Source organism: Balaenoptera acutorostrata, chromosome 13, assembly GCF_949987535.1.
Source record: "Balaenoptera acutorostrata chromosome 13, mBalAcu1.1, whole genome shotgun sequence".
Taxonomy (NCBI): domain Eukaryota; kingdom Metazoa; phylum Chordata; class Mammalia; order Artiodactyla; family Balaenopteridae; genus Balaenoptera; species Balaenoptera acutorostrata.
Genome location: NC_080076.1, coordinates 87,550,935 through 87,578,219, shown reverse-complemented (window position 1 = coordinate 87,578,219; position 27,285 = coordinate 87,550,935). Strand labels below are relative to the sequence as shown.

At 60.7% G+C, this 27,285-nt stretch overlaps 1 protein-coding gene across 22 annotated transcripts in view; it reads left to right on the top strand.

The window, feature by feature from the left end:
- The window catches only part of NCOR2 (nuclear receptor corepressor 2), a 225,217-nt gene that overhangs the window by 177,622 nt on the left and 20,310 nt on the right, over positions 1-27,285 (top strand). For 11 of the 22 annotated variants that reach the window (XM_057525940.1, XM_057525957.1, XM_057525952.1 and 8 more), the window contains 12 exons: positions 2,602-2,652; positions 3,779-4,403; positions 11,546-11,666; positions 12,559-12,730; positions 17,098-17,262; positions 18,335-18,489; positions 19,158-19,260; positions 19,467-19,571; positions 19,871-19,974; positions 23,564-23,714; positions 26,253-26,393; positions 26,786-26,872. In XM_057525940.1, the coding sequence (XP_057381923.1) occupies positions 2,602-2,652; positions 3,779-4,403; positions 11,546-11,666; positions 12,559-12,730; positions 17,098-17,262; positions 18,335-18,489; positions 19,158-19,260; positions 19,467-19,571; positions 19,871-19,974; positions 23,564-23,714; positions 26,253-26,393; positions 26,786-26,872 (1,980 nt within the window). The remainder of the gene's footprint in view (positions 1-2,601; positions 2,653-3,778; positions 4,404-11,545; positions 11,667-12,558; positions 12,731-17,097; positions 17,263-18,334; positions 18,490-19,157; positions 19,261-19,466; positions 19,572-19,870; positions 19,975-23,563; positions 23,715-26,252; positions 26,394-26,785; positions 26,873-27,285) is intronic. The other 11 variants (XM_057525959.1, XM_057525958.1, XM_057525956.1 and 8 more) reach the window with 6 other exon arrangements.

Below are 27,285 nucleotides of genomic sequence, written 5' to 3'. Positions count from 1 at the left end.
CACTGAGGCTCAGGGCAGTTACACCAGGCACCCCAGGTATCACACAGATGCATCGTCTGCCCTGATCTTAGATGAATTCTCCCACCAGGTGAGGGCTGCTAAAGAGAGAGCAAGAATCAGTCATTTAAATTGCACAGGCAGTTTGGCCCACTTCTCAAAAGGAGGATTTCTGACTGCACGAGATGGTCACCTAACTTCAGAGCCTGGCCCCCATGTAACCTGCGGCTCTGCTGTGTAATCAGTGTTTGTAGACTCGGGAGTTACACCAGGCTGCCCGACACCAGGCTTGCACCCCTGGTCACTGATCAGTCTGCCTTTGGCCCCCGCCCCTCTCCCTTTTCCTTGGTCTACACCAGCCCTCAAGGCATGACACCCCTGAAGACCCCAACCCCTGCGTCGCTGAATGTCTCTGCCTCTCCTTCCGCCGTCTCCCCGGCCAGAGCTCCCCAGCGGGGCCTCAAGTTCTTGGTGAAGGGAACCTTTTCTCCTCCTGTCCCTCCTATCTGCCTGTCTCTGCATTTAAACTCCCAAACTTCTGCCAACGTGTGAGGAAAGTGTGAATCACTCCCTGGCTCCGTGAGCAAGACATGCAAATAAACTCAGGCTGTACCAGCCCTCAGTGTATTCACCAGCCTGACTCCTACTTCCTGGTTGAAAATGGAGAATCAAGCCATTTGGTTATTACTGTCTCGCATTGGGGATGGACCTGGGGAGGTGAGTCTGGCCTCCTTGCCAGCCTTGGGTCTTTCTAGCCCAAGTTGCCCAGAGGCCTGACCAGTGTCTGATGGAAGGCTCCAGATCCCTCTGGTCGTTGCATTCTGGATCTTGGGTCTGTAGCCAGGAAAAGGGAGCAGAAACCCAATCCCCTCTTTAAATATCCATCCGGGCAGGATGCAGGCTTGGTGGGAAAGTTAAAGGAAGCCAGACTTTGGCTCAGCATTAAAAGCAGAACAGGCGCTGCCCAGTAAGAGAACTACGCGGTGGTGAGCTCCCTGTCACTTGTAGGGTTCACACAACCTATCAAGGATGGGGGGAGCGGCATTCTCTGCTGCGTAGGGGGGCCGGGGGCGCTGGTCTGGCTGAATCCAAGGCTTCTGTGACCACCTGATGGCTCTGTGCACATCAAGGAGGCAGTTTAGAAGATCCTGCCCAAAGGCACAGGGTGATGTTCCCATCTTACAGATGAGGAAACCAAGGCCCAGGGAGAGGAGAATCACTCACATGGGGTGTCCTGTAGCTGGTGGACTTGGAATCTGCCAGTCCGGCCGGCATTCGCTGCGTAACTCTGTCCCTGTGACCAGGATAGGGGAAGTGAGGTAGGTTCTGGGTTAGGGTCTGAGGTCACCACGATGGAACCTTCTGGAATACCCCGCCAGCCCCAACTGCACTGCAGACCCCTCCCTCCACGGGGCAGGCAGCAAGTGCCGTGTCGTATCCAGGCTGGAGGTGAATCCAGGGGAGGGAGGAGTGATCCATTTGGCCCCGTAGTGTCTCTAGTAAAGATCATGGTCATAAGAGCAACAGCCTTGAGTTATTCCCTTTAATTGTCACAACAGTCCAATGGGTGCTGTCATCACCCCATTTTACAGATGAGGACACTGAGGCACAGAGAGGTTACCCAAGGTAACCAGTTGGCCTGTTTGGGGACCAGGATTCAAACTTGTCAGGAGTGCTGATTCTCGGGCCCCACCTGGACCTACTGAGTGAGAAACGTTTTGGGCATGGGCCCAGCCATGTGAGTCTTCACGGCCCTCAGGCTCGCTCAGGTCTGAGAACCCCCGACGGAGACAAGCCTCTGGGTAAGGGAGAGAGCCAGGCGTGAACCGCCCTTTTTTGTAGATGAACACACAGACTCTGGGGCGAAGCCACTTGTCCAGGGGACCTCAGCGCTGGCCCCCTCCATCCTGTGGTCTGATGACGTGAAAGGAGGGAGTGACATTGCCGGAGTCAGAAGGCAGGGGCAGGAACCGGTGGTTAGGGACACAGGATGTTGGGGTCAACCCCCTCCTGCCTCCACGCAGTGTGGCCTGGGGCAAGTGACTCAACCTCTCTATTTTCTCATCTGAAAAGGAGAATGGTGATCATCTCCAATTTAGAGGTTATTGAGGGTGAGATGAGTCGTGTGTGTGAAGAGCTTTGCCCGGAGCCCAGCACCCACAGAGCGAGCCCTGTGTTGCTCTTGTTGGGATTGTTATTTCTGGAAGGGATGGCCTTTGCTCTGGGCCTTAAAGTGGGAGAGGCCGGGGGTCTGGAGGCAGTGAAAACTGAAGGAAGCGTTTGTGCAGGGCACCAGCAACCCCTGCTGGCCTGGCTCTGCGTCTGAGGGGTGAGACAGGGCCAGGCAGCCCCAAAGGCTTCTCCCCCAGCCCTGCCCACCTCTGAGGCCAGCACCTCCCACCCCAGGACCCAGGAGCCAGTGACTTGTCCGAGGGCACCCAGGAGTGTTCAGGGGTGAGGGCTCTTGGGACAGGGCTGTAGGTCCTCCTGCTGTCTGCTGGGCCCTGGGCCCCTTTCCCAGCCCTGCCTGGCCACAGAACCTCCTCCCACCCCACATGCTGCTCATGCCACCTCGCTTCTAACCCTTCTCTCACTTCCTTCCAGCCTTACACGCCTCTGGGAACGAGGTACCCAGAGGGGAATGCAGTGGCCCAGGTACGAATGTGGCCAGCTGGCCGTCGGGGGCGGGGGTAGGGCCTGACCAGGGCGGGGGGCATCTCAAGGGGGCCTTTTCTCTACGAGGGGCCCCACCTCTGTGAGCACGCCTCTGCCTGTGAGCACCACCATTTGTGCTGCCACCACCTCTGTCCCCCCTCCTCCACGCAGTGTCTGTTCCCCATGCTGTTCCCAGGCTCACTCCTGCAGATTAGTGTGCTCGGCTTGACTGCTTGGTTGATTTTTTCATTAGTGTGTTCACCTGCGACGCTTACCCAGTTTGATTTCCCCAACAGGAAGTGTGGAGGAGGGGGGTTTCGGATGTCCCCATTTTGTAGAAAATGGGGAAAATTGAAACCCAAGAAGTGACAGGAGCGGTTGTTAAGCCTAAAGAGCCAGGCCTGCCTGGAGCGGAGGTCCCCTCTCCCTTCATCTGTACACACGTTCAGTCATTCGATCAATACTTATCGTGCACCTGCTGTGCACCAGCCCTGTGGGAAGTGGCTGGGGGATGCAGTCGTTGTGGACCCTTTCCCCGTGGGCTCCTTCGAGTTCACTGGCCCCATTTTATGTCATCGTGTTACGATGACAGCAGTGATGATACAACAGCAAACAGTTACCAGGTGTCATCCTGTGCTGTCACAGCCCCTGTGGGGTGGGAACTGTTCTCCCCACCCTACAGATGGGGAAAGCAAGGCTGGGAGGTCACCTGTGTTACCAGGGCCAGGCCACCAGCCGGGGCAGAGCCAGGGTTGCAGCCCAGATGAGAACAAGGAGACCCTAAAACAAAGGCCTGCAGCCCTGGCTGTCCCCAGCCTGACTCTGGGGGGTGCTGGCCGCCCACCCGGGGGTTGGAAGTTAACAGGTTGCTGGGCTCCAGGGTCAGCAGGTGGAGAGGGTGGCCAGAGGAGGACAGGGCACTGGGAGGGGCCGGGGGGGGGCGCTGCCCAGGCGTGTAGGAGCCTTAGGGCTGCGTGGTGTCAAGCGATGGGGTCGCAGCGCCCTGAGCCCCTGCCTGGAGCCCGGGTGTGCAGTCGGGGCTGCCAGGGGGCCGTGGGGAGGGCCGGGCCTGCCTCCACCCTGAGCCCCCGGCACCGCTCACCCCATCTTCACTGTCCCCGCACAGCCACCGTCAACAACAGCTCCGACACCGAGAGCATCCCGTCGCCCCGCACCGAGGCCGCCAAGGACGCCGCGCAGAACGGGCCCAAGCCCCCGCCCACCCCGGGCGCCGACGCGCCACCCCCTGAGCCCCCCAGCCCGCCACCTGAGGACGCCCCGGCCCCCAGCGAGCCCGCCCCGGCCCCCGAAGCCGCCTGCCCGCCCGCGTCCCCACCGGCACCCGCCTCGCCTGCCGCGGCCCCTGCTGTGGTCCCCAAGGAGGAGAAGGAGGAAGAGGCCGCAGCCGCCCCCTCGGCCGAAGAGGGGGAGGAGCAGAAGCCCCCTGCGGCCCCAGAGCTGGCAGCCGACGTGGGCAAGACGGAGGAGCCTGGCGAGGCGCCCCCCTCGGAGCCCATCAAGAGCGAGTGCAAGGAGGAGGCTGCCGAGGAGGGGCCCGCCAAGGTCAAGGGCACGGAGGCCGCAGCCGAGGCCGCCCCCGAGGGCGCGCTCCAGGTGGAGAAGAAGGAGGGCGGAGGCCCTGGGGGCAAGGGCCTCGCGGCCAAGGGCTCGGGCGCCCCCCAGGACAGCGACTCCAGCGCCACCTGCAGCGCCGACGAGGTCGACGAGCCCGAGGGCGGCGACAAGAACAGGTGAGTGGGCGGGCCGGGCGGCGGCTCCTTCCGTAAACGCTTACTCCGTTTACTTACTCCACCTGTACACCGAGACAGCAGCGCACGAGGCCAATTCCGCGCCTGCCTCGGAGGTGGGGGAGGCCGCCACTGAGTGGTCCAGACTCAGGAGCTCCGTGGTGGGAGAGGGCGGTGTCGGGGGCCTCTGAGCTGAGCCTGGACGGGGAAGGAGGAGCCACAGGGAGAGCCAGGGGGCAGTGTGCTGGGCAGCGTGGATTGGCATCTGGAGCCTCCGCCACAGAGGACCACCCCCAAGTCACGGCGTCGGCAGGGCCACGCCGTGTGAAGGCTCCTTCCTGCCTCGGTGGTGCCGGCCGTCCTTGGCTCGTAGACGCAGCACTCCGTGGTCCCGTGACATTCTCCCTGTGTGTCTGTGTGCCCTAATTTCCCTTTTGCTCTAAGGACACCAGTCCACTGGATGAGGGTCCACCCTAAGGACCTCATCTTAACTTGGTCACATCTTCAAAGAGCCTGTTTCCAAAGAAGTTCACGTTCACGGGTACTTGGCTGTTTGGACTTGAACGTATTTTGGGGGACGCAATTCTCCCCTCAACACGGTGGGAACAGCAAGTGCGAAAGCCCCGCGGTGGGGCTGAGCCTGCGTGATCCAGGCCCTGAGTGGTGGAGCGGGGCGGGGCAGCTTGGGAAGAGGCAGGGTCAGCAGACCAGCCCACCTCGTGCGACCCCTCTGGCTGAGTGGCCGCCGCATTTTGTCCTCAGAGGGAGAGAGCCTGAGAGAGCTGGGGTGTGTCTCAGGCTCTGAAACCTGCCGCTGTGTGTTGGGAGGGGGCGGGGGGTTAACGGGGGCCACAGGGTCACAGGCATACAGACGGGTTGGAAGGCGGCAGCGGCCACGTCCCAGGAGCCGGTGAGGCTGGTGACGGTGGACACGGGGGAAAGTGGCGGATTCCGGGATCCTTGCTGGTTCCTCTTCTGCCCGCGGAGGGTCCCCGAGACCCCCGACCAGAGCCAAAGCTCGTAGACCCCACTTAGGGCCAAATGTGGGCAGCGGAGGGCAGAGCTGCAGAGATCGGCTCCCGCTCACGTCTGGACGGCTTGAAGAATTTAGTGAGGCAGGCCGGCCAGTTTTATTTTGACTGAAAACAGTGCAGTCTGTTTTCTCTCCTCTCACGTCTCTCGGAAAAGTTCTGGGCAGCACGAGAGGGAGGAAAATCTGACTTTCAAATCCGACCTGTTCACCAGGAGCCGTTTCCTCTGCCCCATGATTCACCTTGGGGCATGCGAAAATGGCAACTTCTAGAACGTTTCGTATGAAATTCAGACTTGGTCAGAGCTCTCTGGGTCCCCACATGGTCCACAAAAGCCGGTGAGCCACGTCGTCCTCTGCCTCCTGCGTCCGGGGGTCCCTGGCGGGACCCTCACCCCGCTTGTGTGACCCTTTGATGAGCAAAGGCCTGGCCAACAGGTTTCTGAGGGCGCAGAGGCCCTGAGCTTCCTGCCCAGAGGGCGTAGCTTGGAAAACAGTGCTTGTGGCGGCTCGGTCTGCCCGGGAGGGCCCTGGGCCAGGGTCTGGCCACTCGGCTCACTCTTTGCGCCTGGGTAATGGGGTCAGGGCGGGCGGCTCCCCACCCCACTCCTGCTGGTCGCGGGGACAGAGTCATGGAAACACATGTTTCTGCTCTTAGTGGGAAGAGTGCTGAGCTCATGGGACAGCCACGCTGATAAGCGGCCTCCCGGAGTCTGTGTTTTGGGTGCACACGGCCTGACGGGCTGGACAGCTCGCTGCGTTGGCCTGGATCCTGACAGCCCGCCTGGACCTCTCGGGCCAGGCCTGAAGCCCCGCAGCCTACTTTCAGCTGCTCCCCACCCCAGCCCCGCCCAGGGACGTGTCCTTCCCTCCCCCAGCTGGGTCTGGCTTCCATCCACTCTTCCTGCCTGAGCGTCCAGCATTCGATCCCTCGGGAGCAGGAGCCCTGGGCTGGGAGTCAGGACACCTGGTTTGTCACACCCTCTGTGACCGAGGCCAGTCCCCCGGCCTCAGGGTGAGGCTGGACTCAGGCCAGCCTCCTGACCTCTCCCCTCCCCGGCCACAGCCACACAGGGCCAGGCAGGCGCCGGAGGACGCAGGCGAGATGCGTCAGAGCGCGCCCTGGCAGCCAGCGCCTCCCGGGAGGGCCGGCGGGATGGGTGGGCCCCCAGGCGACCCCCGGTCCTGGCTTCATGCCCACAGCCCTCCCTCCCGCCTGGCAGTCCCGGCGCAGTGAACTGGGCGTCCCTGGACAGACGCAAGATGCTTCTCGTTCTGGCCCGTACCCGGACGACTTGGGGAGGGAAGATCATATCCTGCTCTTACTCTCCCTCACTCTCTGCCAGGCAGCTCCACCTGGGAGTTTTCTTGGCCCACAGCCAGAGATACTGGCTTCGATTGCAGAGCCTTGAGCTTGCCGGCCCCCGCCTGTTCCACTTCCCAGAGAAGGTGCCTGGGCACATTCTGGCAGGGCTGGGCCTTCCAGAAAGTCGCTTCTCCGGGCCTCAGTGTTTTCACGTATAAGATGGGTGTGGGTATCCCAGCTTATGGGCTTCTTGTCAGGATAATGGAGTTACGAGCCAGCCTGGCACTTTGGAACTGCCCTCCTTTGGAACTGCTTCAGGCTTCCCCAAAGGTCACTCCAGGAGGAGGCTGGAATGTGGCTTCTTCTGCTGAGCCCCTGGAACTTTGAAAGAATGTAACAGCAATTTCTCCTTTATTTCTTTATTCCGTAAATGATTAACTGGGCACCAGTGTGTGCCAGGCGCCATCCTGGGCTCAAGGGGTGCCAGGCACAGGACAGATGAGGTCCTGGCTCCAGGGAGCTTACATTTTAGTGAGAGTGACTAGTGCGGAACTGGAACGGTAATGGGATAAAGGGAATGCTCGTGTGATAAGTGGATGGTGGAGAGATTGGGGGTGGGGGGAGTGGGAGGGGCAATCAGGGAGGTGACATTGAAGGGTGACCAGAACACACAGTCTGAGACATGGAGGGAAAGCCAGCAGTGGGAACAGCCAGTTCAAAGGTCCTGTGGCCACATGAGCTTATGTTCAGTAGACAGCAAAGAGGCCTGTGGCTGAGTGCGGAGCGGGTGAAGGGAAGAGGGGAAGGCAGGAGAGGAGGTCACAGAGGTGGGCAGGGACCCGGCCCAACCTGGCTCCACAGGGCGCCAGGGGTCGAGGGAAGGAGTGCACTTTTATCCTGGGAGCACAGGGGAGTAACATGACTTCGTCTGTGTGGACACTGTTCACGGTCCCACCTATCCCAGCCCAGTGATAATGAGAAAGCTGGGGAAGGGGGGCTCAGCAGAGAGGGGGCACACTGTTGCAGGACCCAGAGTCCCCTGTGGCCCCTCCCCCTCCCCCAGCCCTGGTCTTCCAGGGTGGGAAGGAAAACCACAGGAATGGGAAGGTGCCCGAGCCGCTCAGTGCCAGGTGCTGTTCTCGGGGCTTCCTGTGTTCCACCCACAGGACAGTCCTCGGAGGGAGCGACTGTTCTCATACCCATTTTACAGATGGGGGGAAACTGAGTGAGGCACAGCTGGTTAAGTCATACGGCCAAAGGTGGGATTTGAACTGGGAGCCAGAGCCCTGAATATGGGGTGGGGGGCGGGGCCCTGGCTGCTCTCAGCCAAGTTGCTGGCTTCCCCCGCCTGTCCCGGGTCACGTGCACAGTGCCAGGCTCCGAGAGCCCCTACCCTACCCAGGCCTCCAGGGAGGAAAATAAAAGCCCTGTCTTCCAAGAAAACAAAGGAAAGAGAACAGAGGGAGGGCGCTGCCACGAGGAGGCCTCCTGGAGGTGGTTCTCGCCCACCGTGGATGTGGGATGAGGGGGGTTGGGGGCCACGTGAGCACCAGGCATCTTCCCGCTCCCCGGTGGGGGGAGCTCAGGACCCTTGGGCTTGTTGAGGATCTGAATCCAGACCCTTGTTCTTGGATGCCGCCCTCTTTACCGTGAGCTGTCAGGCTGTCATCTCGTCAACTGTGAAGTGCTGTGCCCATGGCCGCAGTCCCCACTGAGCTCCTGCCTTGCTGGGTGAGGGTTAGGGGGGGACTCAGGAAAGAGGGGTCTGGACCTCTGTGCTCGTCCCGCCCCCAGCTGGTGCCTGCTGAGAGCAGTCGAGGGGCGACCCCTGCCCCCTCCAATCTGACTGCCCCCTGTCTGGACGAGAAGCCACTGGGAAACCGAGGCAGGACACAGGCCTGAGTAGGAGGTCCTAGTTTGCTGACAATCAGAGTGAGACACAAACACTTTGCTTATTTTATATGTATTATAAAAGCATATTTTGTGTCCCTATAAAATTATATTTACAAAAACATAAAAGTTTATATTTTAACTTTAAAATCTGCATTTTAGAGTAATTTATACAGCAAATAATAGTCTAACATTATTACTTTATTGTTTGTAGAAACAGTACAGTTAATATAACAAACCCTTGACTTCATGGCTGGCAAATAGTATATTCTTTATCTTTTCCTTGTAACAGCTTTATTGAGACATAATTCACAAACCGTACAATTCAGCCATTGAAGTGTACAGTTCAGTGGTTTTTAGTACATTCACAGAGTTGTGTAATCATCACCACTCTTTAATTCCAGAACATTTTCACTGCCCCAAAAAGAAACCCCAGACCATTAGCAGTCGTTCCGCATCCCCCACCTCCAGCCCCTGGTCACCGCTAATCCATCTCCTCTGTCTGTGTCTATGGATCTGCCTCTTCTGGGAATTTCATGTAAATGGAACCGTGCCGTACGTGGCCTTTTGCAACTGGCTTCTTGCACCCAGCGTCATGTTTCTGAGGTTCATCCATGTTGTAGCCTGTGTCAGCACTTCATCCTTTCATGGCTGAATAATATTCCGTTGTATATATATATACATCACATTTTGTTTATCCATTCATCTGATTTGGGCCATTTGGGTTGTTTCCACCTTTTGGCGCTTGTGAACAGTGGCTGCTGTGATCTTGCGTGAACGAGTGTTTGTGTGGATGTGTGTTTGCATTCTCTCGAGTATATGCCCCGCAGCGGAATTGCCGGATCCTACGGTGACTCTGTTTCACCTTTTGAGGAACTGCCAGAGTGTTTTCCAAAGTGGCTGCAGTATATTCATTTTAAATTTAAGTCTACAAATGCAAGTTGGTTTAAATGGACATTGATAATTAGTTGCGACGGGCGTGTGGGGCAGTGTTTGGTGACAGCTGAATCTGGAGGTGGGGAAGGCAGGATGGGTGATGACATCAGTTCTCGGACCTGGTCAGGGTGCCTTGGCCCGAGGGTGGTGGGCAAAATGGGGCTGGGCCTGAGCCCAGGGGAGCAAGGACGGACAGCTACAGCAGGAGAGGCCTCAGGTGGTCCTCGGAGCGCAAGCAGGACCTGGAGAGGTCGAGAGAGGTGAGGACGGCAGGGAGGGTGAGCCGGGTCGGGAGGACCCTGGAGACCAGCTGAGCGCGGAGAAGTCACGCCGACCTCTGCGCCCGGCGCCACCTGCATGCCACGGGCAGCGCCAGTGGGCGTCGCCGAGACTGACTCTGCTCGGCTGAGTGTGTGGCAGATGCGGGCAGGGGGTTAGCGCCCTCGGGACTGGCTTGTCACGGGCTGTGGTCCCGGTCACCGGCCATGGTCTCACTGCAGAGAGCAGAGGGCACCTCAGCGGCATGTCACCCGTCTGTCCTGCTCCACCTGCAGGAAGCAGCCGTGGTCTGCTCTTTGCTGGGCGTCCGGCAGCCAGCACCGGGCGGCGTGAGCTGCATCCTGGTGGTCATGGCTCTTACCTGGAAGGCAGTGGCTGTGCTTGCAGTCTGACTGTGGCATCAGCCAGGATGGTCACAGTACACACTAAGGGCTGTACCAACAGGACCCTCTGGCTTTGGGGACCTGGCCTTCGTTTTGCCCTCTGGCTGAATCCAGCCCACGGCCAATGCCTTTGTGTGTACCGTTTGATCATCTAGCCGGCTCTGGCGCCCTGCAAGCAGACATTGGATTCTGGGTCTCCAACCACGCACCCCAAGCACAACACCAGGCCTGCTGTGTATTCAACAACTGCGGGTCACAGGAGGGAACCGAGAGCTGGGCAGGAACCAGGCAGCCCCGGTGGGTGGGTGAGGGGTTCTGAGGCTGCAGCAGACCCAGCTCCTGCCCTAGAGACCCTCGTGCCAGCTGGGGAGGCAGACGGGGATTTGTGGCAGGGCACTGTGGTCAGTTCTGGCGCGTTCTGGAAATCCCTGAAGACTTCCTGAAGGAGGCGACACCCGTGAGCAGCTCTGGAGCCACACCCCAGGGCAGGCTCTGCTCCGGTGTCCCAGGCACTGCAGCTCTACACTGGAGTGACCCTGTTGCCGGCATCCCACCGTGTTTCAGCCCCCCCCACTACCCCCCTGCCCCGACACACACACCGTGCACCCTGTGCAGGTGCGCTGCCCCATTCTGCATGTCAGCAGCAGACAGACGTGACCTTGCTTTAGAGGACGAGGCACCTGCAGGCCCTGGCTCAGCACCACAGCCCCACTTAGGGCTGCTGGGCAGGCCGTGTACACGCTGACCAGCCCCTCCATGCAGAGCCTGTACCCGCCTGCTTTAGCGCCTCAGCAAACGCTGTGCAGGCGAGATTCCCATTCTCTCGGGTTGCATTCGGGCTGAGTGGGGGCTCCCCAGTTCCGGTCTCCAATAAGCAAGGTCCTCTCAGCGCCATGCCCCAGGCCCTACCCTGGCCCCTGAGCCTCTCCTACTTGGGTGATGGATAGTCTCCCTGAACCTCCCAAGCTCCCAAGCCTTAAGCTGGTTGATTCTTGGCCTTTCTGGCAGCTTCCAAAGGGCCGAGCGTGGTGCGGGCCCTGAGTGTGGGTTTCTCTGGGGCTTTCCTTGCCTTGGGCTGTCTCAGGAGTGTTTGACCCTGGCTGGTCCTCTGGGCTGGGGTGGGAGGGGTCTTGGCCCCTTGTGGGGCCTTCATGAACCAGAGGAGGGAGGGAGGAAGGGAGGAGACCCCACATGACCTCAGGTCTCCTAGGCCCCGTGATCCTGGACCTTCGCCTCTCTCTGGCAGCCCCTCCGGCCCCGTCATCCAGGCTGGAGCCAGGAGGCCGGGAGCCCGTGGGCCTGACGCTGGTCTCCCCCACAGGCTCCTGTCGCCACGGCCCAGCCTCCTCACCCCGACCAGCGACGCCAGGACCAACGCCTCGCCCCAGAAGCCGCTGGACCTGAAGCAGCTGAAACAGCGGGCGGCCGCCATCCCCCCGATTGTGAGTCCCGGGCCCACCTCCCGCGCCCCAGGACTCCTGCCGAGCCAGGCCGCGGCCCCCGAGCCCCTGCGACCTCCACTTCCTGTTGGGGGGACGGTAGATCTGGCCGGGCAGGCGGGGCGCCGGCACCTGCAGCCTGGCTCTGCCCGCGTCTCCTGTTCCCTGGGGAAAGCCCCGTGGAGACAGGCGGGGTGTCCGCCCTGGCCTCTCTCACCACCCCCGCCCGCCGAGGGTTCTCCAGGGCCGCCCAGACCTCGCACAAAGCTCCCCCCAACCCGCTGTCACAGCTCCTCGGAGCGGAGGGTGGCGCCCCACAGTTACCGAGAGGCCCTTCGCTGGGGAAGGAGGGGAGCTGGAAGGTTCTTCTCCAGGCCAAGCAGGAGGACCCTCAGAGGTGCCCCTTACTCGTGATGGCTCAGTCGTGGCCAAAGCCGTCCCTCTCCGAGGAGGTGGGCCTGGCCTTCAAATGCAGCTGGGGGCTCTGGGCTGAAAGACTCTGAGCTGACCAGGGCTTTCCGAGTGAGGGGCACAAGGTGCGCCAAGCTACGCTGCCCACTCCCCAAGGCCAGGCCCGGTCCCACTGGTCAGCCCCGATCCCTCTGAGACCCGGAGCGATTTGGGGAAGGGGGAAGGGGCTGATGAGGAGGGTAACGGGGGCTCCCCCATCCACGGCCGGGCAGCTGGGATGGGCGGGCACACCCCCTACACTCTGTGCAAAGCCCTACCCTCCTGGCCCTCAAGCCGTGTGCCCTTGGGCACGTCGCTGCCTTCCCCCCCCGGGCCTCAGTTTCCAGGCTGGTCCCACGCAGGGGGCCTGGAAGGCCGTCCCTGATCTCTGCGAGCTGTGGACGGACGGCCTGTGAAGGTGGTCACTCCTCCCGGCTTCCCTCAGCAGGTCACCAAAGCCCACGAGCCCCCCCGGGAGGACGCGGCTCCCCCCAAGCCGGCTGTCCCTGCTCCTCCGCCACCGCAGCACCTGCAGCCGGAGAGCGACAGCCCCCAGCAGCCCGGCAGCAGCCCTCGAGGCAAAAGCAGGAGCCCTGTGCCTCCTGCTGAGAAGGAGGGTGAGTGTGTGTCAGTGGCCCCGGGAGCATGGGGGAGAGGGGTCAGGCGGGTGGGCGTAAGGGGCCTTTGTGTGCAGAGCAGCTGCTGCAGACTCCAAGGCTGCAGTGGCCGGGCAGGCGAAGTAAATGAGCGAAACATGGGGGAGTGAGGCAGTTGGGGGGGGCACTGGGGCAGCTGGAGACTCCTGTTCTTTCTAAAGTGGGCGCATATTGGCTTCAGCCGAGAGTCACCATGTGGTGATACAGGCCTGGGGTTGTTCTTCCAGAGAAGCTAGAAATCCATCTTTTCATGTGAAATCTTCGAATTTCTCAACATTGTCAACTTCTCAAAATCTTCAAAAGCGCTGTGCATGTACGAAAACATGTCTATGGCTCAGTTTCTGGTTCCACGTGATTCAGTCCACACATGAGCTTCTAGAACCATGGGGCTCAGCACCAGCTGGCAGCAACTCTGGGGCCTGGGCAGGAAACACTGCCCCCTCCAGCTTTCACCCTGACCTTACTCCAGGCCGAGGCCGCTGGGTTCACTGGGGAGCCAGTGGGGTGATTCCCTGAGCAGCTGTGTTGCAGCAACTGCCCGGGGCAGGCTTTATTGTCACCACGTGAAGCTCAAGGTCAGGAGACAGGTGGGGCAATGGTTTCTCGTTCTCTGGATCTTCTGCCTCTGCCCCAACCCCGCACCGGGCCCAAGAAGTCTCAAGCCTGTGTCCCAAAGGGACACCCATCCCAGACCAGCCTGACACGTCTCAGGCACCGGGGGCTGACCCCCCAGAGGCTCCCCCAACGCTGGACTAGCCCAGGCTCCTGCGGGCCGCTCTAGGGGTCTGAGGGCAGCAGGACCCCAGGCCGTCCTCCCTGACCGACGCAGCCCAGGGACAGGTGTGGGCAGCCGGGGCCACCTGCGTCCCCACCCCCGGCAGCCTCTGGTACGGCGTCCCGCCTTCTCTAGAAAGCCGGGCGGCCCTCGGCCCTGAGCCTCCCTGAGGGCGGTGCCGTGTGCCGGAGGACGAAGAACAGGGATGTCCCCGAAGGAGGCCAGCCCCACACTTCACAGGTGACAGGGCCCGCCAGACACTCCCCCGCTGGTCAGCCCGCCCTGCCTGCCGCCTTCACCTGCTGCAGGAAGTCTGGGATGCCACCCACATGGGCGGGCGTGCGTCCTGGCTGGCGCACAGGCCAGCTTGTGGCCACGGGGCCAGGACATTGGTTGAACACCCACGATCGCCAAGCACCGTTCCAGGCAGCGGGGGTTCGGCAGTGAGCAGGATGAAGTTCCCGCTCCGAGGAGCTGCTGTTTTTGTAAGAGGACGTTAAACGGGGGTACACGTAAGGAAGCAAGATGACCTTAGGCTGGTTCATGCAGCAAAAGAGACAAAGCAGAAGGAGTGATGAGGGGCTCAGGGAAGGCTCTCCGTGAAGAGGAGAAGGCAGTCGTGGGAAGATCGGGGGGAAGGGCGTTCAGGCATAGGGAGCAGCACGTGCAAAGGCCCTGGGGTGGGAACAAGCTTGGTGTGTTGGCGGAGCTGCCAGGAGATCGTGGTGGCTGGAGAGGGGGTAGGATAGGAGGTGGGACAGGGAGATGGGGACCAGATTGCGTAGGGCCTCGTAGGCCATGGTACTGTGGGGATTTTGTCTTGGGTGCAGAAAAAGCCTTTGCTGGAGGAATTTTAAGGGTGTGTGTGTGTGTGTAGGGGACTGGGGAGAGGTCTGGCAATCTGATTTTTATTTTAGAAAGATCTCTCTCTGCCTCTCTGGCCGTTGTTGAGGAGGAAGGGCGGCAGGGAGTTGTGGGCAGATGCAAGAGGCCACGGTGCTTTTCCCGGCCAGCGATGGTGGCAGCCTGGACTGTGCGGGTGACCATGAAGGGGGGAATTGGGATTTTGTTTCAGAGGCAAAGAGTGGGACCTGCTGATGAACCCGAGTGTGGGGTTGAAAGCAGAACGTCTGCCTCTTCCTGGGACCCTGCCAGCCACCTACTCTGGGACCGGGACTCCCCGTGGTGGGGCTGGGGTTCGCTGGACAAGAGTGTAGCGTGAGACGTGGGGTCTGGCTCTGGAAGGACATTCCAGGGCTGGGGCACCAGCCCAGGGCGGATAGCTGCGTGGCAGTGTCAGGGGCCCAAACAGCCTTGGCCGGCGCCAGATCTGAGCCGGGCTGGGCCATACTTGGGTGGCTGGACACCACACAGGGCCAGGCAGGGCCTGCTGGGATGGGTCACAGGCCCTGTCCTGGGAGAAGGTGAGCCACCACCTGTGCTTTCTGAGTCTGGCATTCAGCCTGTTGGCACGGCGGAGGGCCGCGCCGTTTCCTGGAATCGCTCCACACGGGAGACGGGGCACCTGGCATCAGGCACCAAGGCCTGCCTTGCAGCTAGCACACCCGTAGGCACGTGCATGAACGTGACACCCAGCACGACCGACCTCTCTGGTCGCTCAGGAGCCTCCCCCGCCGCCTGGCTCCTGCGTGGAGCTGCTCTGCCCGCCCATCCCTCGGGCTCCCTGGGCCCAGCCGGAGGAACAGGTTGTCTCTCCAAGCTCTCGGCCGCCGGCCCATCCTGGCCGGGCCCCAGATCTCCCTTCCAGCACCGGAGGCCACCCCCCGCCCCTGCCCCCACCCACGGCAGCCGGAGCGGAGCTGGAGAGAGCAGCCCAGGCACGCGCCGGGTCGGGTGGCTGGACGAGCGAGGTCCGGGGCGTGCGCGGAATTTCTGGGCCCGGTGCAGGCCCTGGGGGGGCGCCTCCACTGGCGGTTGGTTGAGCATGAGAATCCCCGCCCCGGGTTACTCCCCGCATCTGCGGCCCCTCCTGCGGGCTCCCCGCGTCAGCAGGCACACAGGTCCAGGGGGAGCGCTGTCTCCCAGGAGAGAAGCGGAGGATGTGCGGGACGCACGCCTCCACCCCCCCCCCCCCGCTGTGCCCACAGCAGGTGGCTCTCAGCGCTGCCAGCGCGCGCCCTGCTCGCCGTGCTGGCTCTTCAGAGCCTCCCTCTGTCATCTGGAGGTGGCCCGAGGGATGACACCTGCCTGCCATTCCCATCCCAGGCCCGGCATTCCCACGTTGTTATCAGCTGGCTACTTCTCCCTCCCCACCGTACCCCCCCCCAACCATCGGTCCTCCAGCCTGACACCAATTCTCCAGGAAGAGGTTTGGCGCTTAGGACCGATTTCAGCAGAGTGAGTGGCCAGCGGGAGAACACCGTGAAGATGGCCTGGCCTTTGGCCGTGTCTGCGGGCTGTCCCCAGGCCTGAGAATCCAGGGCCAATCGTTGCTCCTCTTGCTGTGGTCAGTGTGTGTGGCAAAGGTGAAGGTTACAGCCTGCAGCCCATCCACCTGGGCTCAGAGCTCCCCTTGCTGGCTGTGGGCCTTTGACCAGGTGACTTCACCTCTCTGAGCCTCCGTGTTCCCATCTGCAAATTGGGGATAATCCTTGTCAGTTCCCTGAAGGGTGTTGCGAGGATAACCGAGTCAGTCTAAGCAGAGCACTTAGTTGGAACCCCCGTGGGAGGGCTCTCTCCGCCATCATGTTATCTGCAGCTGCAGCGCCCGGGAGGTTCAGTGGTCAAATCCTGACTTGGCCAAATATTTGCTGGTGACCTTAGATAAGTCTGTCGATGTGTCCGTTCTCCGGTCCCTCTCAGCACAATGGGCCCGGCCGCTCTCTTTCTCCCGAGGCTGCAAGGAGGCTCATTGAGTTCACGCTTTCGAAACGCCCAGCCCAGCCCCTGGACGTGGGACATGCTCGGCGCACGGGCTGACATGTGCACGCTGTCATCCCGGGCATCCGGGCCGTAGCCGTGCTGGCGGGAGCACACGTACGTAGATCATAGCAAACTGTTCTGACTGCCTTCGTCATCTGAAGAGGTCAGCAAGCCTCTTCTGGAAAGGGCCAGATAGTAAATATTTTAGGCTTTGTGGGCCAGACAGACGGTCTCTGTCGCAACTCCTCAGCTCTGCTGCAGACGATAAATAAACGGGTGGACGTGACCACGTTCCAGCACAAGTGTACACACAGAATCGGGCGGTGGGCAGGCCCCGTGCCACCATCTGCCGCCCCCTGGTTTGGAGGTTTGTCCAGGCCCCTTGCTGACCTGGTGCCGGGCAAGTGCCTGGGGGATTCCAGCGCTGGAATCAGGGGCCGCCGAGAAGCCCAGCCCAAGCCCGAGGCACATCCGTGCTTGACAGGACATCACAGGCGTCAGCGTGGTGCCCGGTCTGCAGACTTGCGGGCCTCCATCACTGCTGGCCGGAACCTTCCGCTGGCCGAGGCCGGCGCTGCAGGGCACAGGGGGTCTTGTCTGAGCAGGGCAGCCAGGGCTGGGGGCCTGAGGGCTGGCCGGGTGTGGTTGACTGCCCTGCCTTGCCCCTCAGCAGAGAAGCCCGTGTTCTTCCCGGCCTTTGCGGCTGAGGGCCAGAAGCTGCCCACGGATCCCTCGTGTTGGACGTCAGGCCTGCCCTTCCCTGTGCCCCCTCGCGAGGTGATCAAGGCCTCTCCGCACGCCCCTGACCCCCTGGCCTTCTCCTACGCACCGCCTGGTGAGTAGTTCACCCGAGCCTGGCCTCCTTGCCGAGTCAGCCAGCATGCAATCATTGGGCACCAACTGTGTGCACTGACTTGGAACTGCATGCAGAAGGTTCTTAGGGTCCTGGCGGGAGGGATGGTCTGGTCGGTGAAGGGGAAGGGGGCTCCAGTGAGATGTGAGAAACCTACAGGATTGCAATTGAAGCACCTGGTGCTGGGGCACCCTAGGAGGTGCTTGAGCCGGTGAGGGGCAGGCTGAGAGTGGGCGCTCTGTCTTCCACCATGGACTTCGAGATGGACAGCGGGCAGGTGGAGAGAAAAGTGTGAGGAGGGCGGGGCCTGCTTTGATTTACAAATCTAGTCAGGCTGGATTCGAGATCCTTCCTGGGTTCTCCAGCCCTGCCAGGCCCCACCAGCAATCAAAGGGGCGTAGCCAGTGGCCAATAAGGACTGTGATGTCAGCAAAGGCCATCCTAAGCAGAACTGATCCTGCAGGATGAGTGGGCCGAAAGAGCCAGGAGAAGAACAGGGAAAGACATGCCAGGCAGGGGGAACAGCATGTGCAAAGGTCCGGAGGCAGGAAAGAGCAGGCGAAGCTTGAGACACTGAATCAGGCGGCCATGGTAGAAGCTTGGTGCCCAGTGAGCCTGGGGAGACCATAAGCACTAGGTCAGGTGAACCTGAAAGTTGTGTCAGAGGCTAAGACCTTATCCTGGGAGAGCAGTGGGGAGCCATAGAAGGTTCATAGCAGGGGAGGATGTGAACTAGTAGACTTTCCAAAAAGATCCCTTTGGTTCCTGTGAGAGGAATGGACTGTTGGAGGGTAAAAGGGGAACGGGGAGACCAGTTAAGGAGTCTGGGGGAGAGTTGAGGGGCTTGGGCCAGGGCCTGGGTTGGGGGGCGTGGAGGGAGACTTCCCTGGGGTAGTGGTGTCTGAACCAAGGATGCAGACGGCTCATCAGGCAGAGGCGGGAGGAGCAGTGGGGGCACGTATGGACGGGCACCCACCTGGGCAGGACAGGGACAAGGTGGGGAGTGGCCTGGGGGCTCTGCCTCTGACCGCTCCTGGGGCCCTGTGATGGACAGATACGTGCCCTGCAGGTCACCCGCTGCCCCTGGGCCTCCATGACAGCGCCCGGCCCGTCCTACCACGCCCACCCACCATCTCCAACCCGCCGCCCCTCATCTCCTCCACCAAGCACCCCAGCGTCCTTGAGAGGCAAATGGGTGCCGTCTCCCAGGTGAGGTGGGAGGGGCAGCCGCCCAGAAGCAACTGTGCAACCTGGTGCCCGGAGAACGCCCCTTCCTCTTTCAGGGGTTTGGTCTTTCCCTCTGTAAAGTCGGGGTGGGGGTGATCACTGGGACTGATGGTGTCTGGGTGGGGGTCGGGCACCCAAGGGGCTGGGTCAGAGCTGCCCGTGCCTGACCCAGGCATCAGGACCTTGGGAGGTCACTCCATGGGCCATTCAAGAGCATGGGCTCTGCGATCAGACTGTGTGGCCTTCGGCAAGTTACTTAACCTCTCTGTGCCTCGGTTTCCCGTCTGTGAAACAGAAAATCGCATGCACTAGACACACAGCCCTGGCACGTGGTGAGCCTCGGTCCATCTGCCCCTTCACCTCTCCGACCTGCCCCCATGTGGCGCAGGGCAGGGGCAAGGCATGTGCTTTGCTCAGACGCTTGTGGGCACCATTTCCTTTAAACCAGGTCATGGTGACCGCCACACGGGTGAGGGCACTGAGGCTCAGAAGAGGCAGTGACTTGTTCACAGTTGCTCAGAGGGGCAGCAGGGCCGGAACTCAGGCCCCAGGCCTCTCGGACCCATGTGTGATCCTGAGGTTCCCCTCCTCTTGGGCCCTCGTGAAAGCGGGTTGAGGCTTCTGTGACCCCACGACCTCTGCTCCCACAGGGAATGTCTGTGCAGCTCCACGTCCCGTACTCAGAGCATGCCAAGGCCCCCGTGGGCCCCATCACCATGGGGCTGCCCCTCACCATGGACCCCAAGAAGCTGGGTAAGGATCTAGGGCCCCTCAACCTCGATGGCCCAGGCTTGGCTCCCACTGTTTGTGTTGGGGGCTTGAGGGAGGGCAGTTCACCCTAAGGGACTCTGGCCCGAGCGTGGCGGGGAGGTCCCTCAGCCCCTGGACAAGGCAGGGAGGCGGCCATCCTTCTGAATCCCTGCCCCGAGGCTCGGCTCACTGCTCTCGCCCATCTCCAGCGCCCTTCAGCGGAGTGAAGCAGGAGCAGCTGTCCCCACGGGGCCAGGCTGGGCCACCGGAGAGCCTGGGGGTACCTACGGCTCAGGAGACGTCCGTGCTGAGAGGTGAGGGCATGTGAGCTAGGCTCACCCCCGGCGGCCGCCCCTGCATCCCTGGGAGGGTCGAGGCAGGAATGGGACCCTTCATCCAAAACCCGCTAAGAAGCTGCAGCTCCCAGAGGGTCCAGCAGCGTCTCTTCGCAATTGTCTACTTCGCCATTGAGGGGCAGGGGGACCCTCTGCATTGAGACACTGGAGGTGGGGCAGACTTGCGGGTCACCAGGAGCACAGTCTGGGTGGCTCTGGGACTGGGGCCTGGGGAGGGGCTGCAGACGCCCCTTCAGCCCGTGTCTCATGTCTTCCAGGGACGTCTCTGGGCTCGGTTCCAGGAGGAAGCATCACCAAGGGCATCCCCAGCACGCGGGTGCCTTCCGAGGGCCCCGTCACGTACCGCGGCTCTATCACCCATGTAGGTGTCCTGGGGCCGTGGCACGAGGGACCAGGGTGGGACTAGCAGGCGGTGTCTCCAGACGTGGCCCTGACTGTGGACGAACCAGTGGGCAGCCCACCCATTCCCCCCGCATCTCTGCTCAGCATCTGCCTCAGTAGATGGGGCAGCTTCCTGGGGGTGCCCACTCATTCCGTGAGCCTGGGAGCCTGGGACTTTAGGTGCTGAGCAAAACACAGAACTCAAGGGCCCCAAGGAGCTGGCGGGGTAGCAGAAGGAAGCAGACAGGTAAAAACCGAGCAGGTGATTTCAGAGTAGCCAGTGCTTTGAGTTGAGTAGAACACTGCGATTGAGAATGGCTGGGGCCGCTGAGGCTGCAGAGACAGGCGAGCCGGGGAGACCTCTCAGGTGTGAGCCCTGCAGGAATCTCAGGGATCAGCATTCCGGGCCCAGGGAACAGCATGTGCAAAGGCGGAGAGGTGGGAGGGTCCCTGGTGTGCACCAGGACCAGCGAGTGTCCATGGTGCCTGGAGCGGGGAACAGGAGGCGTTCGGGTCAGCGAAGTTTTGGGGGCCAGTGAGGGAGTCTGCACACTCCCCGCCTTCAAGGGGGTGAGTGGACAGATGCTTCTGCAGCTCAGCTGAGCCCGCCCCCACCACCGTGGTTCCCCCCGTGCTGCCGTAACCCTCGCCTTTGTGACTTCGGTCCTGGAGGACAGAGGTTCCCTCTGGTGCCAACCTTGACCTCGTGGTGTTGACAGGCTGACGGCTGGAGTTGGCATCCCGGCCACATCCAGCTCCGCAGAAAGGAGTGTGGGATCGGCTGGTGACATCTGCCCCATCCAAGGGTTTGCAGAGGGACCACTCTGCCCCTCCGGTGTCAGGACTGGGGGTTCAGAACTGAGCTCGGGGCTCCTAGTGTGTACACAGGGCCTGTTTAACCCTCTCCTTCCTCCCTGGCTGGTGGACCACAGAGGGCGGTCCCCCCACTTCCTGGGGTCCTTAGCTCCTCGGACTTTCTTTTCCTCCCCTTCCACCCGCTCCAGACAAGATGGTTTACATTAGCACAGAGTCCAGGTCAGCCCATTTTACAGATGAGAAGACCGAAGCCCAGAGATTAAAGCCAAGGTCGTGTAGCCAGTAAGCAGTGGACCCAGCGTTTTGTGCCAGCTGTGCCAGAGGAAGGGGAGCCTGGACACACACACACACACACACACACACACACACACGCACAACCCGTCCCCCCAACACACACACACGCACGTGAATGGTGGAACTTCAGGCCACAGGCTCCCATAGGGAGGTGTCTTTGGCTCCAGTGGCCTCAGATCACACCACAGGGGAGAGCCCCTGATGCTTCATGTTTCTCTAAAACCTGCTGGTTTTGAAATCATGAGCTTTAGAAGGCAGCTGCGCAGGTACCTGGGCCCAAAGCCGGGCTGCAGACACTCAAGTCCCAGCCCCACCACATGCTGACTCAGGCAGGGGATCGACGCTCCCTGACTCAGTTTTCCCTTCGCTAAAAGTGTCTCTTGCTGAGTCATCCTCACAGAGGTGTTAGGGATTAAAGGCTCCTGGGCACCCATCTGCCTCCAGTTTCAGGTGGCCGTGACCCAAGCCATGTGGGTCACTCACAGCCTTGCGATTGTTTCTGGCAGCTGCCAGATGTGTGAGGGTCAGACTTCCCCACAGCCTCACTCCCAGGTGATGAAATCCGGTCATGGGACACACACAGGCTTACACACACAAACTCAGGAACACAGACTTACAATGGGTGGGCTTCTATCAGCTGCCCCTGGAGGAGCCGTTCCTGATGGGAAGTTGCCGGCTCCCCTGCCGTGGGCTCTCCTGATGAGAGAGGTGGCTTCCCGCCCCTGGATTATCTATCACCCAAACTAAAGCCCATTTATTCTACACTGTTTGTGCACAAGCCTTTTAAAGTGTGGCCAAGGGATCCTATCTAGGGCGTCTGCTTTGAGACGTCTCGGGAGACCGGTCTGGATTCAGGGCGTCTTGCTTTTCCCCTGCTTGCAGACCAGGATCTGGGATGAAAGCCAGGGGTGCCAGTTGCTGCCCTTACCCCACAGAAGGATGTTTCTTGGCAGAGAAGCTCCCAGGGGGAGACTCGAAGTGCATCAGCCTAGGGCTCGGCACGCAGTTGGAGCTGCATCTCTCAGTCAGCTCTTGGAATCGTAGAAAGAGAAGAGAGACGTCTTGATTTGGGGACAGCTTGTCTGTGACGGGTGCCTTTGAGGATCGTATACAGAGATTGTCTCCGTTTTGTAGATGTACAGGCTGAGGCTCAGAGAGGCAAAGTGACTTGACAAAGGTCACACAGCAACTTGTTGGTAAAGCTGCTGTTTGCCCTCCAGCAGTCTTGACTCCAGATTCATATTCTGACCCCCGACTCGTGTTCTTGGAAGTCGAAGGCAGGACACTACCCCACGTGGCTATCTTCTCTCTGCCTGAATACAGCCCCCAACAGGGAGCTCTAAGGCACTGTTTCTTTTTTTTTTTTTTTTTTTTTTAATATGTATTTATTTATTTATTTATTTATTTTGGGCTGTGTTGGGTCTTCGTTTCTGTGCGAGGGCTTCCTCTAGCTGTGGCAAGCGGGGGCCACTCTTCATCGCGGTGTGCGGGCCTCTCACTATCGTGGCCTTTCTTGTTGCGGAGCACAGGCTTCAGACGCGCAGGCTCAGCAGTTATGGCTCACGGGCTCAGCTGCTCCGCGGCATGTGGGATCTTCCCAGACCAGGGCTACGAACCCGTGTCCCCTGCATTAGCAGGCAGACTCTCAACCCCTGCGCCACCAGGGAAGCCCCAGGCACTGTTTCTTGATCGGGGGCAATTTTGCCTCCCAGGGGACACTGGGCAATGTCTAGGGACATTTGTGATTGTCACATCTTGGGGGGAGCAGATTGGGGGTCACATGCACTACCGCCATCTAGTGGGTAGAGCCCTGGGGGGAGGGCTGCTAAGCCTCCTACGGTGCCCAGGTTGGCCCCCACCTCAAAGAATCATCTGGCCCACAGGTCATAGTGCCGAGGTTGAGAAACCCTGGGTTAGAGCTAAGATTTCTGGTGTCCTGCCCTGATTTGAGTCCCCATTCTGGTTTTGGGAATGACATGTGGTCACAGGCACGTGGCTGACATCCCAGCGTCCAGGCTCTGAGAAAGTAAAATTCATACAGTACAGGTTGCAACACAGACTCCAGGGCCAGAGTGCCTGGGTTCCAGTCTCGGCTCTGCCCCTCGTTAGCCAGGTGACCCTGGGCGAGGTCACCTTGCCTCTTGGTGCCTCAGTTTCCTCATCTGAAATAGGCACGATAGTACCTGACTTAGGGTTATTTCCAGGGTTAAATGAGTCGATGTACAGAAAGTGTTCAGCACTTATTATTAATATCACTGATGCTTTGTTCTGCGTGGTTGTGTTCCGGTGGGCTCTGCCCTTCTGAAGCAGTACATGTGTGAACACGTGTGCACTGGCGGACACACATGTGCCTGTGTGTGGATTTGGAAGGTGCGCATGTACGCGTGCTGGGTCGTGTCTGGCGAGCGTGGGGGTCCCCGGCCGGAGCCCGCGGGCACTCACCCCCTCCGCACCCCCAGGGCACTCCAGCCGACGTCCTGTACAAGGGCACCATCACCAGGATCATCGGTGAGGACAGCCCAAGCCGCCTGGACCGCAGCCGGGAGGACGGCCTGCCCAAGGGCCACGTCATCTACGAGGGCAAGAAGGGCCACGTGCTGTCCTACGAGGGTGAGTCCCGTCGTCCGTCACGGCTGCCAGGAGCTGGTGGGCGGGCAGGGGCTGGCCCGGCCCTCCCATCCTCGGGCATCTTTGATGCCCGGGAAGGACCCTCTAGGTGAGAGGACCAGTGGTGACCTGGAGGTGGTTGGTCATCTGGTCACTTGGTGTTTACTGGGGGCCGCCCATATGCTGGGGGCCCAGCAGATGAAGCCCCCTCAGAGAGCTCTCAGGACGCCCACCCAGGATGCACATGGGACGTCACCTTGTTAATCTTGAGTCATGGAAACCTGCCCGCATCCAGTGTGGCTTGCCCACCAAACCCCAGACTTTGGTGTTTCTGGAGTTGGTCAAGAGAGAAGGGTCCAGAAAACATGATTGGGGTTAAAGGGCAGCCAGATGTCTTCAGAAAACGCATCTATGGGAGTGTGTGGCCCTCCTGTCAGCTTCGTGTGGTTGAGAGCCAGGGCGAAGGCGTGTCTTCCCATTTTACGGATGTGGGAGCTGAGGTGCAGTGATGTCCAGTGGTCCTTCTGTGTGTCCACCCTCCTGGCCCCTCAAGAGGAAAGGAGGCCTGGGACTGGGGGAGCAGGGGCGGGGGTGTTTGGCCCATTGAGGTGGGTTCACAGGGAGGCAAGGCTGGGGTGACACCAGGAGAGGGGGTGACCTCCCCATCCCTGCAGGTATGTAAGCCAGCAGAAGGTAAGGATTGGCTTTAGCTGTCTCCACCTCTGCCCGGTTCTTTACAATTTAGGAAGCAAACTTGTGGCCAGCCTTGCTAGACGTGTAGTAGGGGAACAGGCCCAGGGAGCAGAAGCCCAGGCTCACTCCCCCAGGCCTCTGGCCCAGCGCTCCTGGCAAACGCTGTGGGTGGCAGGAAGGGGCGATGACCAGGGTGACGCGCCAACCCCCTGAGCCCTGGGCCCCCCCACTTCAGTGCTCCTCACTCCTCTCACCCTCTCTGGTTCCCCAGCCAGGGAGCCCCGCCTGGAAGGAGTTAAGGAAGTAAAGGGCTGGGATGTGAATTTCCTGGCAGCCTCGGGCACCCAGGGGCACGGAGATAAAAGCTGCTAATGGGCGCCCCTCTCAGCGGCTGGCAGCTGTAGGGCTGCAAACTGCTTCTCTGGCGGCGGCGGGCGCTTTTTCCTCTCCCTCCACCTCCGCCTGGCCCGACTGCCCTCCCGCCTCCCAGGTCCCGGGAAGCGGAGGTGGTACCGTGGGGCTTAGGCACTTGCCTCTCTCTGCTGCCAAGTGGTGGTGACGGTCTTGGGGACAGGGCGTCAGCTGCGTCTTCTGTGCCAACCTCGATACCCGGCTGAGGGCCCTGGGGGATGGTCAGGGGCCCTGGAAGGGCAGACGGAGGGGCTGGCAGTCGAGGTGTTGTGAGCAGAGCCCTGGGTGGCATCTCAGCTCAGGCCTCCAGATCAGTTCTTGAGCCCCTACAGGCCTTAAGTTTGTCATCTGCAGAGTGGGTGTAAATCAAGGCCTTTAATTTCTCACGTGCTTCCTGGGACTAGTGAGGGCCGCAGGCCGGGTGGAAGGCAGTAGGGGGCGGGGAGGACCTGGAGAGTGATGGCTGTGTCCACAGGGGCCCCGCCTCTTGTTCTCTGATAGCTGACTGTCGTCCTGTAACGAGTGTGAGCTCGCTGGCCAGACTTCTAATCTCTCTGTTTTTATCTGAAATATCTCAGTGTTTAAACATCAGCAATTAATTTTGAGCAAAATTTGGAAGCAGCAACGCGGTCTATCCGCTGGCCACCAGTTTGCAGCCCCTGGAGTAGCTCATGCCCTGAGGATCCCGTGGGGTCATGATTGGAAATCCTGGGAGAGCGAGTGCGCCCTTTATCCCAAGGGGCAGGCACGGGGCTCTCGGGAACTTGCTTCTGATACGCCCGGACTCAGCCACCCTTGGAAGGAGAGGCCTCCACTCGAGGAGCCCCCAGCCTGATGGGCGAGACCAAGCCTTGGCCTCCTCAGGGCTCGCCTCCTGGCTGCTCAGACCCTCGGCCTGTTGGGGGCCCGCATGCCCAGCCTGAGGTGGTCGCCCTTTGGGCTCAGCCTGGCTTGGCGAGGCCGCCTCGGGTGTGGACACTACTCGTCCCCTCCCTCCCCGCAGACACACACTCTCCCCACGTGGACACAGGTGCACATAGTTTCTTGCATGTGGCCTCACTTTGTTCTCAGTGGCCAGGTGCGCACACACACACACTCTCACACATGTGCACACACACAGAGACCCACAGTGACACACACAAATGGTTGTGGTAACCCTGCATGTTCACACTCGGCTGGTGCATCTTTGCTCACGTGCACGTGGTTACACATGTTCACGTCACGTGTCGGCTCCCACGAGTGGACATGTTTGTGCACAGACTCACCTACCCGTGCGTGGTCAAAGGCACACACCTACCTGCCAGCAGAACAGGCCCTGGGCTGGACCGCAGGCTGTTGACTCCTGCCCATTGGGCCCAGCCGGTTTGCTGGTCCTGGGCCCAGTGCACACAGTTGCCCTGGGGCTGCCCCTCATCGTGAGATTGGTCTGGTTTCCAGGTGGCATGTCCGTGTCCCAGTGCTCCAAGGAGGATGGCAGGAGCAGCTCAGGACCTCCCCACGAGACGGCCGCCCCCAAACGCACCTATGACATGATGGAGGGCCGTGTCAGCAGGGCCATCTCCTCAGCCAGCATCGAAGGTGTGTGCCCTGCCCAGCTCCCTACTCCAGGGGGCACAGAAGGGCCAGGGGAGGGCCTAGGACCTGCCCTGGGGGGGCTTCCCTACTTGCTGGGTGATGGCAGGAAAGGGAGAGAATTTCTCTCTCTCAGCTCCCCCTGGAGGGAGGAGATGGGATGGTTGGCCCTACTTGACAGATAGGAAAACTGAGGCTGGGTTTTTCTGAAGCTCCATCTGGAGGTAGCACAGGGCCCGGGAAGTGGTCCTATGCCGCCACCACTATCATCATGGGGACCGACACCAAGTGGCTGGAGGGGCCCGCTGCTGGGAGGGGGCGCTGTAGACCCTGGCTCATCACTGCCAAGGCCGGCCTGGGGAGCCACGTGATGATGCTCTTGCCCTCCCCCCCGCCAGGTCTCATGGGCCGCGCCATCCCGCCTGAGCGACACAGCCCCCACCACCTCAAGGAGCAGCACCACATCCGAGGCTCCATCACGCAAGGTACCCTGCCCTCTGCTCCCCAGGCGCCCCCGCATGCCTGGCCACCACGCCCTCGCGGCAGCTACAACAAGCCCTCGGGTTTACAGTCAGCGTGGGTGGGGGAGGGAAGGCATACCAGAGTGCCATGGGTGCCCAGGTGTGTGGAAAGGCACGTAACACACGTGTACATGACAGGTATGTGTGCAGGTTGAAAGGCAGAGCAAGACATTCCTTATGTATTTGAAAACAAAAAGAGAAAGCAAAATACTACCCATCACCCTCAACTTTGTAGATGTCATTTATTGAGCAACTACTGTACTCTGCGCCTGGTGCTACCCCAAGTGCTCTCTCTATATTATCTTACGGAACAGATTCCAAGAGGAAGATACAACTGGTGGGAGGATGAAAGAGGTCAGATACCCTGCCCAAGTTCT